At 50.7% G+C, this 16,603-nt stretch overlaps 1 protein-coding gene across 6 annotated transcripts; it reads right to left on the bottom strand.

Annotated features, from left to right (window-relative positions):
- Nucleotides 1-6,734: 6,734 nt before the first annotated feature.
- Nucleotides 6,735-15,574, bottom strand: ARRB2 (arrestin beta 2). Of its 6 annotated transcripts, none has more exons than XM_019715127.2 (15): nt 15,425-15,572; nt 12,517-12,547; nt 11,824-11,884; nt 11,668-11,712; nt 11,248-11,444; nt 10,903-10,962; nt 10,424-10,491; nt 10,169-10,304; nt 9,869-9,953; nt 9,492-9,564; nt 8,837-8,974; nt 7,882-7,965; nt 7,707-7,786; nt 7,539-7,593; nt 6,735-7,283 (listed from the first exon to the last, which is right to left on the bottom strand). In XM_019715127.2, exons 1-15 carry the CDS (start codon nt 15,445-15,447, stop codon nt 7,190-7,192), a joined length of 1,230 nt encoding a protein of 409 aa, XP_019570686.2. In that variant the 5' UTR covers nt 15,448-15,572; the 3' UTR covers nt 6,735-7,189. The 6 variants fall into 6 exon arrangements, with proteins under 6 accessions (XP_019570686.2, XP_074175561.1, XP_074175563.1 ...); XM_074319460.1 differs by having other exon boundaries at nt 12,517-12,573; nt 15,425-15,502; XM_074319462.1 differs by lacking the exon at nt 11,248-11,444 and having other exon boundaries at nt 15,425-15,526.
- Nucleotides 15,575-16,603: the final 1,029 nt, after the last annotated feature.

The raw sequence follows: 16,603 nt of genomic DNA, 5'->3' as shown, positions 1-16,603 counted from the left end.
TGGAATCTCTCTGCCAACCCCGCTCCGCCATCTATCGGGGCCAGGGGAAAAACTGATTTGGTGAGTGTTAAATTATTCGCCCTAGCGATTCCCCTGAACTGGAGACCAACTGAAACATAGACTATATGTTCTCGGAAGCGGCTTATTTGAGCCTTTCCCCCTTTCTGGTTGTCTATTATGTGATGGGATCTTTGGGGGATACAAAGATGAGTGAGATGGACTCTTAACGCGTTGGTGGGATAGGCGTTTTGTAGAGATATGCCCAGGGTGGTGTATCGCCAAGAGCACAGAGAAAGGATTCTGAGAGGAAGTGCTGCTTGAATTGAGTCTTCAGGGTTAACAGGTATCTGTCTACCTGGTTGGGGAGGTAAAAGGAACTAGCATAGGCAAGCAGATAGTGCTGTGAAGGGGTCCAGCACATTTGAAGTGCGCTAAGGGATTCAGTTTGGAGTGAATGTAGGTGGTTAGGTTTGACTAGTGAGAGGAATGGGGAGACAGGTTCGGAAAAGGCTTGCAAACTAAGTAAATTGAACTTTGTTGAGAAGGCATTTGGGAGCCTTTGAAGGATTTTCAAGATGTGTGTTATGACCATATTGACCCTTTTGGAAAGACCAATGTTGACAGCTCAGGATGATTGAGAATGAAGCCAGTTTGCATAGAGTTGGCAAATGAATGGAGACTTTCAGTTAAAGTTGAGGGATCTGGCATTTAATTTCATTCCTTTCCTAAATCCTAATAAAATAACAATAGGGGATTTTATAAAGGGGTCAACAAGAAAAAAAGAGGAGTTAATAGCAAAACTTTAGATAGAGACTGGAAAATAGAAGGATAAGCGGAACTGATTTAGCAGTGAAGTGGTAACTAAGCCAGCAGCGAAGAAAGCTTAGAAGCTTAGAAACTTGATATACCCTTAAATTAGTGGCATCATGTACAACTGGGGTGTAGGTGGTACTAAAATAAGGAAGATTCTTTGACACCCCCCCCATCTTCTCCTTTACTCCATATATCTCAGCAACTCCTCACCCCTAATCCGTCGTAATACTGGAACTTTCTTTGTTGGAGATGGAAAACAACAGAAGGGCTTTAGAATGGGGGGCACCTGGGCATTGTTTTGTATTGAAAACAGAAATGAACTTATTTGCTGAGTAGTGGTTTCTACAACTCTTCCAGCCAGGCTTATACCTTCCAATTAGAGACGGGAAGGCTCTTATCTGGGGAATTTGACTAGTCAGAAAAAAGACCTATGGGTCTTAATGTTAGAGGTCCTCCAATAAAGCAGTTAGCCAGATCGCCCCATAGTGACAACGCACAGTTGGTAAATCCCAACTGTGTCCCTAGATCTTCTAGTTGACTTCTTAGCACCTCATCCTTACATCTGAGCAGACATAAGGCAAAGGATTTCTAGATATTTGAAGAAACTTTCTAACATGAAAGGCATAGACCAAAATAAACAGGAAAAAACACACACAACACTTTAGACAGAGTAAAGTAAAACTTAAGGAAAAAAAAAACCTATTGACACTTTCAGATAAGAGGTACTGTAATAAAGGATTGAATCCAAGAAAACACACTTGAAAAATAAAACCATGAAAAATCTAGCAAAGGGTTAAAAGAGAAATTGAGGAACATTCCCAGCAACTAAACAAAAGAAAAGAGATGGCACATATGGGGGGGGGGGGAGAAGAGAGACAGAAAATAAGAGTATCAGTCCAAGAAGCTTAAATTCTATAAGAGATCAGAGAAAATGAAGAGGAAAAAAGGACTTGTGCTTCTGGCTAGGAAGTGGCCCATATAAGTTCTGCTCACATTCCATTGAAGAAAACTTAGTCATATGGTCTCAACCAACTCTGGGGTTCTGGGCAATCCAGTCTTTACCTAGGTGGCCAGCTATTGTTCTAGCACTACAGAAGAGTAGATTTTAGTGGGTATCTAGACTCTCACAACAGCAAAACTATCAATAAAGAAGATAGAATAAAGACATTTTGATATGTACAGAGTCTCAAAATTTTCTCCTAAGTACTTTTTCTCAGGTTAGTAGAGTTAGACCCAGATTAGAAGGCTCTTCGAGCGATTTCTTCAAGGAGATGAAAGAGATAAACATCTGTTTTGTTTTTGAATGAATTGAGACGATAACTTTTGGAAGAGAGTACAGGGCAGAATTAGTGATAAATTCAGAGAATAAGCAAATTAAAAAATTTTTTATTATTATTGGGGAGTATTGGGGAACAGTGTTTTTCCAGGATGTCAAGTCGTTGTTTTCAGTCTCGTTGTGGAGGGTGCAGCTCACTGGCCCATGTGGGACTTGAACTGGTGACCTTGGTGTTATGAGCACTGCGCTCCAACCACTGAGCCAACTGGCCACCCACTATGTCTCAGCTCCGAGCTCAAGCCGTTGTCTCTCACAGGCCCATGTGGGGATTGAACCGGCGACCTTGGTGGTATGAGCACCATGCTCTCACCACTGAGCCAACCGGTTGCCCATCAGTGGCTCAGCTTCAAGCTCAAGCTGTTGTTTTCAATCTAGTGGAGGACGCAGTTCACTAGCCCATGTGGGAATCAAACTGGCAACCTTGTTGTTAAGAGCTCTCACTCTAACCAACTTAGCCATCTGGTCGCCTGCAAATTTTTAAGTGACAGTTATTTAGGGAAAATAAAGTTGTGCAAGAAGAGAAAGATGATCGATATCACATGACTTAGCGATGAATGACATTTGCATAAGCATAGTAATGTAAATAGTGAATATTGACCTAACCCCAACTGATGTAATTCTCTTGGCAGTGTGGGATGCAGGGGTGAGATAGAAAGTGAGTCATGGTGGGGCAGAGGGAAGAAAGGGGGCTCAGTTTTCACCTTACATGAAGGGAAGCCAGTATATGGTGCTTAAAACAAAAACCAAGAAGTAGCAGAATGAGCATGTTGTTTAGAGATATAGAGGGAACTAACCAAAGGAAACATCTAAATGAGGTGAAAGTAGTTGCCTCTAAGAAGGAAACTGGAGAGGGAGAGGATGTATTCTTTATTGGCCTTGTAGTCCTACTATCTGACTCCTTAAACTATGTGCATATATAGCTTTGAAAATAAATACAATAAAAATGAAAAGTGAGAGGGGAAATAAAGATATACTTTACTGTGAAAGAGACTTAAGCATTGGAAGGGTGTTTTTTCTTTGGTTTGCTTTCTCCTGCCCTCCTTCCCTCCTTCCCTTCTTCGCTCAATGCTCCCTCCCTTTCTCTCTTCCTTTAGTGGAAGAGACTTGCGTGGGTTATTTACCATGGAGGAAGAACCAGCAGAGAGAGGCAGAGGTTGAAGAGATGGGAGTGGTTTGATGAATCAAGGTCTCAGAGGAGGTGGGAGGGGAGCAATCTGAGGACAGGTGGAGGGATTAGCTTGAACCGGAGAAGGCATTTTACCTTGGTTATCTAGGAGACTTGGTATAGACATCAGTGTTTGTCAGTAGGAGGTGGGAAATTGAAATCACTCATCCCTCAGCTTAATCTCTGTGAAAAACAGAAGGCGGTCACTATGAGTGTGAGGAAGGTTTAAAAAATTAGTGAATAGGATGGGAGCAGGAGAGGGAGGTGACCGGGGACATAGAGAGGGGCAGACAGGGTTATCAGGTACTGAGGGCCCAGCTGAGGTTAGGGACCATAAGTTTGTAGTGGCCTCAAATCCATACCCAGCACAGTGTTGGCACATAGGATGTGTTAAAAAATATTTGAAGAATGAACGAATAAATACGGTTGTGTGATTTTTCTCTGGCAGTGCTCAGCAGCCCAGGGTTGGAGTGGAGAAGGGTGGGGTTTGAGAGCAGGTCTTATGAAAGGAGAAGTTGATGGTGCTGATAAGATAGTGATTGATACGATCTTAAAGTTTAGTTTGGAATTAAAAGGAAGTGTGAAATTGTGAGGAAATAGAAAGGCCAAGAGCTTTGTGACAAAAAAATCAAGAAGCCATAAAAAACATGATTATATTAGACTACATTAAAATAAAACTTATGAATTATTAAAAATACCAGAAGTAAAACACTTTGAAACTAGAAGTGACTGTTACACAATGTGAATGTACTGAATGTTATGCCACTGAATTGTACACTTCATTTTATTTTATTTTTATTTATTTCCCCCTTTCTCCCACCTCCCCCCTCTCTGTCGCCTCCCCCCACCTCCAGTTCAAGCTGTTGTTTCTCAGTCTAGTTGTGTAGGACACAGCTCCCTGACCCATGCTGGTGTTATGAGCCTTGTGCTCCCCCGGCTGAGGCAGTCGGTTGCCAGCTCACAGCACCTGCTCATGGCAGCACACAGCCGGCAGCAGCACACAGCCCACCGCAGCTCACGCCAACCTCCGGCTGCTCACCACAGCCCAGCTCCAGCGAGAGCCGTTATTCACAATCTTAGCTGTAGAGGGCGCAGCTCACTGGCCCATATGGGAATTGAACTGGCGACCTGGGCGTTAGGAGCAGGTGCTCCAACCACCTGAGCCACCGGGCTGGCCAATTGTACACTTTAAAAAATGGTTAACTTTATGTCATGAATTTGACCTCAGTAAAAAGCAAAACAAAACAAAACTAGAAACAAATTCAAAAGACAACAAACTGGGAAAAATATTTGCAAACTATATGACAGGGCTGATTTCTTTACTACATAAAGAGCTCTTACATTAAGAAGATAACATCAGCCCAATAAATTCGGTTCATCTGAACTCCTAAACAAAGAAATGCAAATTAAAACTAGGATAGTAAAACATGTCACCTGCTTGACCGGCCATGATCAAAGACGCTCACCCTCTTTGACCCACCAATTCTACGTTTGAGAATTTGCCCTGCAGATATACTTGGGCAAAAGGACATAACTTCAAGGATAATTGTTGTAATACTGTTTGAATTAGCAAAACAGTGGACATCCTTCATGTCCATTGGTAGGAAACTGGTAAAAATAAATGATATTTAGGTGATGGAAAGCTATGCAGCTCTTTAAAAGAATGAGGTAGATCTATATGTGTTGTTAGAGGAATGCTCTCCAAGCTGTATTATTAAGGGAAAAAAGCAGAGTGTAGAAGAATATTCATAGTATGCTACTACCTGTATTTAAAGGGGGGAAATATAGTCATGAATATGACCGAGTCTGAAGAATATCTTTGGAAGAATAATCAAGGAACTGGTGAGAGAGGTTGCCTGTGGGACTGAGAAATGGGAGGCTGGGGATCAGAGACAGGAGAGAGCCTTCATTTCACCCAAACAGTGAAATGAATTTTTTTTTTAAGCCATGTGCACATTGTACTTTATTAAAAACATAAAAAAGGCATTGTTTCTTAAAGTGTGTGCTAATTCAAAATCCATATTTCATGGATTCTTCCTGATACTACTGAGTCAGAATCTGGGCAAATAGAGCCAGGGTCTCTGTGTCTTGCCTCCCAGAGGATTCTGATTCATCTGAAAAAGTTTGAGGTCCATCGGCCAAGAGCTCAGTGGTCAAGGAGCAGGTTCACAGGAGTTAGAGGGATGCTCCATGAGATAAGGACTGGGGTGCAGCGTAGGCTGCTACTGTGGAGGGGTAAGCAAGGTCATTGGCATTGTGACAGTACTTAAAGCTTGTGGGTAACTAATGATTTAATTAGATGTCATGAGCTGTAACATAGACTAAAGTCTTGTATGGACTGTCCCGTCTGCCTTACCAGCCTCATCTGGAACTACTTTACCCCTGGCTGTCTTTGTTGCAGTCCTTCTGGCCCCTGAAATACTGCTGTTCCTTCCTGCCTTCACGGGTCACCTGGTAGTGTTGCTATCACCCGGAATGCTGGAATGCCTCTCTGTCTTCCAGTTCTGTGCTCAAAGGTCACTTCCTCCAGGGAAATCATCCCCAAACCCCAGCCTAGGTCAGAACTCCCTGTCATATGTTCTGATAGCTCCTGTACTTCTCCTTTGAAGCACAGCTATTGTAATTAAATAATTGGGGAATGATTTAATGTTTGTTTTAGTCACTACTATGTCTCTATACTATGCCTGGCACATAATAGGGACTTAAAATCAAGATTGTTCATGGAATGAAAGAACGAGCCTTAAGAGGAAAAGGAGAGAAAGGCTGGGCTACAGGAGCAGGAGTGCGTGGTGGTGAGGAAAGTCAGCTCCGCCTGGGGCTTGGGCCAGGGAGCCTCTGAGGAAGGGCAGAGGGGCAGCAGTTGGATGGAGTTTCTTGGACACGCCCACAGCAGCATGACTCTTTGGCTACCTAAAGCCTTGGCTTGTGTTGGAATCTAAGTACCAGCTTCCACGGAGATGCTGTGTGACTTGTGTCTGGGGAGGCCTGCAGCTGAGGTCTCACTGAGCCCCAGGAATGGACTGCTTGAGCAACCATAAGATGCAGTGGAAAGGAACACACTCTGTCACAACAGGTCACCACGCGGTCATGTGTGTCAGCCGCAACAGGGAAGGGCCTGCCCTGCCCAGCTCCCGAGCTTCTAACCTTCAGGGAAGTGGGTTATTTTCCCCCCCCATAAATGAATGAATTAGTTTGTTGCTTTACTAAACTGTACCCTTGTGTTTGGACGGACCAAATCAAGTTTCGATGTTTACCTTGGAACAGGTACAGCCCAGTCATTCAATAAACATTTATTGACAGCCTGTGCGTCAGGTGCCATGTGGGTGCAGAGGAGACGAGGTCCTCACCCACAAGCTAACACACTCGGGGATGAGCACAATGTATACTCCTTAAACGCTACATAGAAAACACACACGCTCATGCCTATTAGGAGGTTTATTCTTTACGCTCAGAAACAAAGAAGTGGCCTTCCCCCCAAAAAGGGTGTCATCTTGAAGGAATGGGAGGCAGAGATAATGACAGGAGAGGGTGTTGGTGTGAGACTGAATGTGGGAGTTTTTTCTCCCCCCTTTTCCTACTATCCACTTTTCAGTGTCCCCCTCCAAGAAATGTAGGTATGAACACAGCTTGCCACCCATTGGGGGGTTGGGGAAGCACAGCTGTAATAAAAAAATTAATGCCCACGTTCAACAAGAGATGGATCCAGTGCGTATCTGATGGGGATGGGAGAAGGAGAAAGGGAGGGGGTTCATTGAGGAAGTTGCTGGATGGAGGGGAAGGGAAGAGGCTGGGACCCACCGCCAATGACAGTGGGGATCTTGGTCCTGCCCCTACCTCTCCCAGCACCATCCACTCCCTTCCTCCAGCCCCCCTTCCTAGCAGAACTGGTCGTCGTAGTCCTCGTCCTTCATCCCCTTCAGCCGGAGCCGGGCAAAGTCCTCAAACACGATGTCGTCATCTGTGGCATAGCTTCGTGGTAGAAAGGAGGGAGGTGAGGTGAGCGCTTCAGACCCTCTTCTTGACCTCCCACCCCCCTCCAGAGACAGGTATTAGAGTGGCAGTGGGACTGCAGGTATTTGCAGGAAGGGGCAGTAATAAGCAGCTCACAAGGTATCACGGATTTGATGCTTCAACCACCCCTCCCCCAGAAGAAAGAAATAGGGTAGAGAACGTTACAGGAATCTTTGTCCAGAGTCAAAGGTAGGGAGGGGATGAGGCTCTTACTTGGTATCAAATTCAATGAGGTTGGTGTCCACAGGGGCATCTGTTTCAGGAGCAGCTAAAGGGAGGAGGAAAGTGGGTGGGTGGGTGGTTGCAGGAAGCACCAGCTTTTCTCCATTGGCCTGGTTTCAGGCCCTCCCTTTGGGGGCTTGGGGTCGGTGGCACGCTCACCTGACTGGGGCCTGGGGGTGATGATGTGGTCATGGGGCTTGGGGTGCATAAGAACAAAAGGCAGCTCCACAGAGACATCCCTGGGGAGGGAAGCGGCAGCATGAAGAGATGCCGACAGTGCAGAGCCGAAGGAAACCACTGCGAACCCTACCCCAGGCTGCCCCACCATACTTACCCGCCGCGAGATACCACCAGCTTCACCTTGACCCTGTACGACACCAGGATCCCCAGCACCTCCTTGTTGGCACCCTCTTTCACGCTACAATTGGGGGGAGAAGCTGGACCAGGGCCCATTGCCTGCACCCTAACCCACCCTTGGAGCTCCCATCAGGACCCTGAGCAGCACAAATTTGCACCAGCCCCCGAGGCTCCAGCGGCATAGACTGTTCTGTCGTCATAGTAAAGCACCCCACACCATCCCTGCATGGAAGCCTCCCGTGGCTTCTCATCTTGCTCAGTCAAAGCTGAAGTCCTGGTTACCTAACAGCCCTGTACTGTCTTGCTCTTCATTAGCCCTCCGACCCCACCTCCTACTCTTCTTGTAGTTTATTCTCACCACGCTGGCGTCCAGGCCTGCTGTGTGTGGTCATGCAGTGTGTACCCTGGACGAAGGCACCAGTAGGGGAGAAATCCAGCCCTTACTTTGTGAAGCCCTTACGCCGGGGCTGCTCCTGCCCAAAGACACAATGGCACCAAAGCGGCCAGCAGCGGCTCTGCTGGCCTCCTCGCACTGCCTCAGACACACTGGCCCAGTCCACATCCGGGTCTGTGTTTGCAGCTCTCTCTGCCTCGAACAGTCTCCCTGCATGTCCACATGCCTACTTCCTTTGGGTCCTTACTCAAAACTCACCTCTGGGTTATGCCTTGCCCTGCCCTTCTCTCTACTTTCTATCTCCCTTCTCTGCCTCAGTTTTTCTCCTTAACACTGGTCACGAAACACGCTATATACTTTATCATTTATCCGATTTGTCTGTCTTCCCTCCCCTAAAATGTAAGCTACTTTTCGTCTCTTCTGTTCAATGATAGAGCCCTGGCACCTAGGACGAGCCTGGCACACAGCTGGCACTGAATGAATGTCTGTCTCCTGGGCTGCAGGAGACCCCCTGCTCCACACCCAGCCCCACCCTCACATGGTGCTGGAAGCCAGGTTGGTGTCCTCGTGCTTGAGCTTCCCATCCAGGGCAAGACCACGCTTCTCCCGGTTGTCGCTGAGCAGTGGGGTGACGGTGTACACCTTGCAGAACGTGGAACTGGGAGATACCTGGTCACTGGGTGGTGGGGACAGGAGAACGAGACTCTTGGAGGGGCCAGGCTGGGCAAGGGGGCAGCTCCTACCCCCATCACTTGCCCCTTCTCTCTTTGGGCACAGGTCACAAGGGAATAGGTTTTGGCTCAACCCGTTCAAGGAAATTAATAGCTCAGACACAACCAACTGTGGAGGGAATGCCCTTGAAAGTGGAGACAGTTTGGGAAGAATTCCACCCTCACCTCACATTCTCCTGGGCCTACTTTTCTCGGCAGTGGAACTGCAGTTATTTGCAGGAAGGGGCCGTATAATAGGTATAACACTGGTCACGAAACACGCTATATATTTTATCATTTATCCGATTTGTCTGTCTTCCCTCCCCTAAAATGTAACTAAGCTCACAAAGTTATCATTGATTTGATGCTTTAACCATCCCTCCCCCCCCAAAAAACAGAAAGAAACGGGGTAGAGGGTATATTTGAATGTTACAATCTTCTCCCCTGAGACTGGGACCCAGGGCTGTGCTGACTGATACTCACTCTTGTTCGATCTGAGCCACAGGACACTTGTACTGGGCGGTGCTGAAGAGGCAGATGTCGGCATACTGTCTCACTGTGGAATGGGGTGGGATCAAGCAGCTCGGCCAGAGCACAGAATCCCGCCCCACTCCAGACCACGTGGCAAGGGCCCCAGGCCCACACTCCTCCCACTCCCTGACCTGCGGCCCTCCCCGTAGCCATAATCGCCTGGCCTGTATCTCATTGTGGGCCAGCCTAAATTCTTTATGCCCTGGTGGGTCTCACGCACTGGGGTATGTCCTTGGGCTGAGATCCTGCCCAAGCCACAGAGGCATGGCCAGGCTGGACAAGGGGGCAACTCCCTCCCACAAGACCTCCTTCCAACCCCCACCTCCTACCAGAGACTCTGATCTTCTTGACGGTCTTGGTGGAGTTGTTGGTGACGTGGACATTGATATTAAGGGGCTCCCCATGGTAGTACAGCTTTTGAGGGGAAGAGGATCAAGTTAATTGGTTGTTTTCACAGGTTCTATTATCAGTGTGTCGGGGACACACACCGCTTGGCCGCCTCCCTCTAAACCCAAGCCCACAGCAACTCTCCACAGCCAGCTAAGACAGCTTCCGTTGAAGATACCAGCGTGACCTCCCCCAGGGCCTGGCGTGCACTGCAGCGCCTACATCACCCTCTCACACCCCACCTCCTTGTCCAGGGAAGCCTCAAGGTGCAGGGACCGGTCAGACATGAGGAAGTGGCGTGTGGTTTCAGCTGAAGGCTGGGGGCCAGGTTTCTCTGGGGCAAACTGCACTTTTCGGATCACGAGACGCACAGAGTTCCTGGGAGTGGGAGGGGTCAGTCCTTAGACACCAAACACCCACTTCCACCTCCCACAGGGGCTGGGGCTCCTGGAGCGTGGAGGGAATGGGCAAACCACAGGGGAGATGGCTTCCCTCACCTTTTGTGGCTTTTCTCTTCTAGTGATTTGGCACAGAAGGCTCGAATCTCAAAGTCTACCCCACAGGCCTCGGGAGGGGGAGAAAAGGTCACGTCTTATACAAGGCCCCTGCCACCACCACCACTCCCTTCCTTCCCTCTTCTTTGGTCTTGGGCAGGGATGCTTGCCCCATCCTGGTTTGAGGAGCATAGGGCCTGGCCCTTCCTCCTCTGCCTCCCTGAGGCTTGGCATCTGGCAGAAGCTTGGTCCTAGCTGAGCAAGGGGAGCCTTTGTACCCAGGTACATGCAGGTTAAGAGCAGGAAGCAGTGTCACACGTGAGCAGTGACCATCCCATACACACCCCACATCTACTGGGGACATTACCTACCTTTTGTCCCACCCTGGCTTCTCCTCGACAGCCCACTCCCATCTCAGGTGCTTCCAACTCCTGCTGGACCCCGCTCTGCCCCATAAGCCCTCAGAACTGTTCCTCCCATACCTTCCCTGTGTCCTCTGGGCCTGGTTGCAGGGTGACGGAGCAGGGCAAATTCTGTGGGATCTGTGGCAGAGGAAAGGAGAGGCTTCAGTTCCTCCGCAAGCCCCCAAATCTTCCTTCCAACCTCAACTTAAAAGGCTGGAGAAGTTCTGGGGATGAGACATGAAGAAGGGGCCCCAGGGAGGAGACAGAGAGGCAAGGGCTTCCTGAATGCAGGGTGACCCTGAAGGGAGGTGGGTCTAGAGCACCCTCCTTACTGTTTTTACCAAATCTGCCTGTAACAGGTGCTTTACCCCCCAAACACAGTCCCAAACCCCTTGCTTTGCAGAGGGTGGGGGGCATCCTCACTGTGAAAAAAAAGGGGTGGGCATGCTGGCCCAGCTTCCTCAGCAGCCGGTCCTGCAGGCGGGTGGGGGGCCGGGGTGGGTTGGGCATTGGGGGGAAGGCCTGGTAGGTGGCGATGAACAGGTCTTTGCGGAAGGACAAGCCCAGCACATCCAGGTCTTCACGGCCATAGCGGAAGGCGCAGGTGAGGGTCACAAACACTGGCAAGGGAGGGCAAGGTGGGGTGGTCAGGAGCCCCCCCCTTCCCCAGTCCCTCCAGTACCTAGCAGCAGCTGCTTTTCCTCGGCAGCAAAAGACTTGCCTGGATCCTACTCCTGGCTTCTGCCTCAGCCCTCCATGTCTCTGGGGCCCCTCTCAATGCCAGCCCATTTCACTTCCCCACCTCCCCACACCCCCTGGGACACGTGGAGTTGGGGCCAGTACCTTTGCGGTCCTTCAAGTAGTCAGGGTCCACAAGCACCACGCCATCTAGGAAAGGGACACATGAGCTCATTTCCTGTCAGGGCCTCTCCTCTGTGGCTGGGCCCAGGAACTTCTTCCCTCCTGGGGGATGAGACGCCCCTTTCTGGGTACACTTACCTACAGGATCCACTTTGTCCAGGTGATCTACAAAGTCCCGCTTGCCCAAGTACACAGTGAGCTGAGGATGGAGAGGGTCACAGGGAAGATTGGGTAGGAGGGTGGCAGGGCATCAGAGCCTCACAGGGGGCTTCCCTACCCCTGGTCTTCCCAGGCTGGGGTGTCCAGGAGTTTTTCCTGGTTTCCTCACAGTAGGGCTAGAAAGGGAGGGTGATGGGGCTTCCCAGACTACCCAACCATGAGACTTGTTAGCTGTTCCCTAATATCTTTTCACACCTCTGCCTACCAGTTGGGTGTGTGTGGGTTTGTGGGTCAACTGCCAGTTAGGGAGGGGCTGTGGGTGGAGTGGGGGCAGCCCTCTAGGGGCTCTAAGCTAAATAGGCCATAGCCTGGGGGGGCTGTTAATTGTTCCCAGCCCCAGGCACCCTGGGTCGGTTCCTAAGAGGGCTATAGGCATGGGCTTTTGGCTCCTCCCCTTTGGTCTTGCTTAGGGACCCAGGCCTGTCCCCACCCAGCCGTGTGGCTGGCTCAGGCAGAGCAGCCTTTGCGGCAAGGGGCTTCGGGAGGGAAGGAAGTCGGCTCTTAGCTGTCACAGGAAGTGGGGAGCTAGGGGTTGGGGATCGTCTTGGGGTAAGCTGGGCTTTGTAAGGGCCCAGGGAGGGTCAGGAAGAGAAGCACTGTTGGGACACTCACCTTGCAGTTAGGGCTCGACTTCTTGAAGACCCTAACAAAACAGAAAGGGAAACCCCACTGCCTCCCTCAGATTCAGCAGGGACCCCAGCACCAGGACCTTGTCCCTCCCCAGCCTGAGAAACAGAGCTCACCCAGGATTCCTGCCTGGAGGCTTTGGGGCTTTGCCCAGCACTACCCCCCTCCCACTGTTTCCCAGAAGGAAAGGTAACCACAGGTCCTAAATGTTCCCAACATGGCATCCCCTAAAGCTGGTTGTCATGTCAAATCCCCCTCCCATCACTAGTTCCACTCCTCCCATGGCAATGGCCACTGGTTGCCACAGGAACCACCCTGGCTCTTCCCAGGGACCTCCCCGAGGGGGACCTGAATGGGCAGGTTGCAGTATTATCTGTAAGACCTAACACTCTTCCCATCTTCTCTGGTCTGCAGCTCCAAAGACAGCTGGAGTACTTGGAAGAGTAACGGCCCTGGCCTTTGCCTCTAACATGGTTTATACTATAGGCACTAAGTTGGGACCCTACTCCATTAACTTCCTACTGTCCCCATCTCTGATCTCTAGCTTAAAAGCCTGTCTTTCAAGGCCCAGCTCAGATATCACCTCCTTTAGAAAGTCGCTCCTTTTTGGGGGGTTCTTGTCATGCCTCGTTTATGTTTTACTTGTGTGATACCAAGCAAGGGCAGTTAGCTGTGTACTGTGTACTGCACTAGATGGATAATGAGCATCAGAGGCCTTATTCACTTAGGCAGGCCCAGCACAATGCCAGCCATACAACGAGGACGAGGCTAACTAACATCTATCGGGTGAATACTCCACGCCCAGCACGGTTTAAAGTGTTTCATGTGTGTTTTACTACTCTTCATAACCCAATGATGGACGTCCTAATATTCCTATTTTATAGGTGAGGAAACTGAGGCACAGGAGAGATCAAGTATTTTGCCTAAGGTTACAGTATAAATAGTGGACAAACAGGCAGTCTGACTCCAAATCCATGCTCCTAGTCACCAATTATACAACCCTGCCTCTGCAATTGGAATCAAGTTTGTTAAATTGAGGGGGATTCACTTCCTAGTTGCTGAGACAACTAAGGCTAGACTCTACCTACTGCTGAAAGAGCAGGGAAGTGTCTGGCAACTCCAATGCTCTGGCCACTTGTGGGCTTGTGTTTTGCTGTACCACCTCCCAATCCATTCTGCCTCAGCAGTAATCCCTGGGAAGGGTCGCCAGATAGAAACTGAAATCCTGCCAACTGGCCCATGCCTCCTCCAACCCTACCACCGGTTTCTGCTGTTAACTTTACCTGTCCCTTCTTTCCAGAAGGCCAAGCTATTCAAAGGCCATTAAGCAAAGGGTATGAAGGTCCCAATATATCCCCATCCAATAAAGGAGAGTAAACACTGATACGGTGGCAGCTAGAATAAGCACCCCACCTCTTACACTAGCTTGGGGGCTGATTGCTATGGCATCATACAGCTCTCCATCCTCTGTTTTGGTTTTCCTCTTTGTCCCAGTGTTTGTTTCTATTAGGAACCCTGGCAGAGGGCTATGACTGCCATAATCAGTTGGCCAACTGGAATGTGGCTTTGGGGTAATTTCCCTGGAGCAACTGCAGGGCACCTGCCCTCTGGATCCTAACCCAGCCAACCTCCTGACACACTAGGGAGGAGTAGCCTGAATATACTGAGGCTGGTCAAGGAGGCGGAGTGTAGGGGTGACAGGGAGGTGCCTGGGGGGGGGGGGGATGGACACAGAAGCAGATGCCCCCTCACACTTCCTGCTATTCTCTCCATTTCCTGTGGCCCAGAATTTGATGGGGGTTGGGGGAATTGTGCCAAGTCAGCAGTCCCCCTTTGGTCCATCCTTCCTCCTCCCTGAACCACATAACGGAAATCGGGGCCTCCCTCAAGTGACTTCCCCTTTCTCTGGGGTGTTTAACCCCTAATCCAGGACACCATTCCTTCCTCTGATCATCTCTCTAATACTGGTTGACTTGGTGCTCAGAAACCTGGGTTCTCCTATTCTACGGGGGTGGGGAGTGGTGAGGCTGATATGATCATGTTTTGCAGAACAAGTGACAGCTCAGGACCAGGCCCCCATTCCTGTTTCACTGTGGATAGAGATATACAGCCTCATTTTTTCCTCTTTTGCTCCAGCTCCCCCAGGGACTTAGGCATTCACCTATTGCCTCCTTGGGGGTGTTGGGTCACAACAGGAAGTGGATTTTGCTAGAGACCAAAAAAGAGAACTCGGGTGTCAGTGGAAGGAAGGAGACTCGATTGCACAGAAAACATCCGGGGAGTGGATGGCGTGCCCAAGGCAGATATTGCCTCCTCTCACCCTCGGTAAGAACGATAAGACTCAGACTCGGGGAGGGTCGCCACGCACTCTACTCCCCCAAAATTAGGCTGTTGCTCCTAGCAACCTCAAGGAAGGCAGAAGTTTGGGAGCGGTGCTACCCGGCCTTAAGGACAGGTGGGGGCAGCCCCACTGCCTGTGGGATATTGGACAGGAGGCTTTCCGGTGGCTGGGCAACGAGTCAAAGGGGGGAATCCCTCTCCGGGTATCCAGCTTGCCCATACCCAACCCCTAGGGGCCGGCCACCTGCTCCTCCTTACTCCGCCCCTGCATCGCAGCCTGCACGGGAGAACCCAGTCGTCCGGCTCCCACATCCCTGCGAGAACCCAGACGCCGGTGTCCCAATCCTCTTCAGCACTCGCTTTCTGCAGGGGCCCTGGCATGCGTCCCCCTCATTATACTGGAGGACCTAGGCGTGCGGCTCCAGATGGCTGCCCCCTAGGGACCCAGGCGTCCGGCTCCCGATTCTCTCTGCGGTGTCCTTGTCTGGAGACGATCCCGATACCCGCCCCGAGCCGCCGCCCACGTCCCGCCGCGTGGCCCCACCTCCCTTACCTGGTCCCGGGTTTCTCCCCCATGGTGCGCGCGCCCGCCGCCCGCCCGGTTCGCGGCACGCTCGCAGCCTCCTAGCCCGCAGCCAGGTCCCTGCTCCTCCCCGCACCACTGCGCACGCGCGCCCTCCGCTCTTTCTCCTCTTCCCCCCTCCCCGCCCCCCTCCCGCCCCCCTCCCCGCCCCCCCTCCCTCGAATCCTCGGGAGCCCGGGCCAGATGCGTCAGCCCGGATCGCGCGCGCCGCCACGCTGCCCGCCCTCTTCTCACAGACACGCGCCATGATTGGCTCCGCCCCCGTACTCCAGCCCCTCCTCTCCCCGGGGATCCCAACTCCCTGCAATTCCCGCCCATCTCTCCACCCATCCTCACCCCATTTAAGAACTGATTGGGCTTCCTTAAACGAAGAAGCCCGCCTTCCAGAATTAGAGTCCTCTGATTGGCTCCTTGCATGAAGGGGGGGTCCCCTCCTCTTTGTTTGCTTTCTCTGTGGCGGCGGAGGCGATGGGGGTGGTAGGGGCGGTGGAACGAGCTCGAGCGAAGTCTGGGAAGGAGGGTGAGGGGATGCACACGTGGGTGAGCGGTTCCAGTTGCGTGATGCTTGTTTTAGTGCGCGCCGCTCATCCAAGTGCTTGCCCCGGCCTCTGGCCCGTCCTCCTGCTTCTTTATTGTGGTGTGTCAGCTCCCCCTGGTGTCTGTCTTAGATCTCTGCAGGGTTACCTTTCCTAATTTCTCTGATTACCCATCGCCTCCATCCACTCATTGCGGCTAACATCCATCCGTCCGTCCATCCATCCATCCTTCCATGCCTATTTTGTGCTAGTCACTACACTGGACGATGGGGACACAGACATGAATTAACATAGACCCTGCCTTCCTAGTTTAGTTGAGGAGACGCATAAATAGGTATTAAGATCCCAGGAGTGCTACAAATGGAGGTAAGACTCAGAAGACAAAGCAACTACCAGCATTTGGCTGGGATGGGGGTGGCGGAGTGCAGGCTGTCTAAAGAGGGGGACATTTGAGGACAATCTTTCCGAATGGTGAGCAGAGGATGAGAAAGGGTATCCCCAAGAGGGAGAAGGGGGAGGAACATTCTGTTCTGAAGTGTTTGTGGGATTAGACAGCACGAGAGATAAGGCTGAAGAGGAAGACTGGAACAGAATGTGAAGGATTTTGTATAGC

The sequence above is a fragment of the Rhinolophus sinicus genome, linkage group LG15 (genome assembly GCF_036562045.2).
Source record: "Rhinolophus sinicus isolate RSC01 linkage group LG15, ASM3656204v1, whole genome shotgun sequence".
Classification (NCBI taxonomy): domain Eukaryota; kingdom Metazoa; phylum Chordata; class Mammalia; order Chiroptera; family Rhinolophidae; genus Rhinolophus; species Rhinolophus sinicus.
The sequence above is the reverse complement of the archived record's forward strand: the minus strand, read 5'-3'. Positions and strand labels throughout refer to the sequence as shown.

Bases quoted from the DNA above. Each gene is read 5' to 3' on its own strand.
- ARRB2 (XM_019715127.2), bottom strand. From the start codon at position 15,447: ATGGGGGAGAAACCCGGGACCAG. The intron at 10,492-10,902 runs GTATGGGAGGAA...CCCCCTCCCGAG, and splicing joins GCCCAGAGGACACAGGGAAG to GCCTGTGGGGTAGACTTTGA. The intron at 7,966-8,836 runs GTGAGGGTGGGG...CCCCAATTGTAG, and splicing joins AACCTGGCTTCCAGCACCAT to CGTGAAAGAGGGTGCCAACA.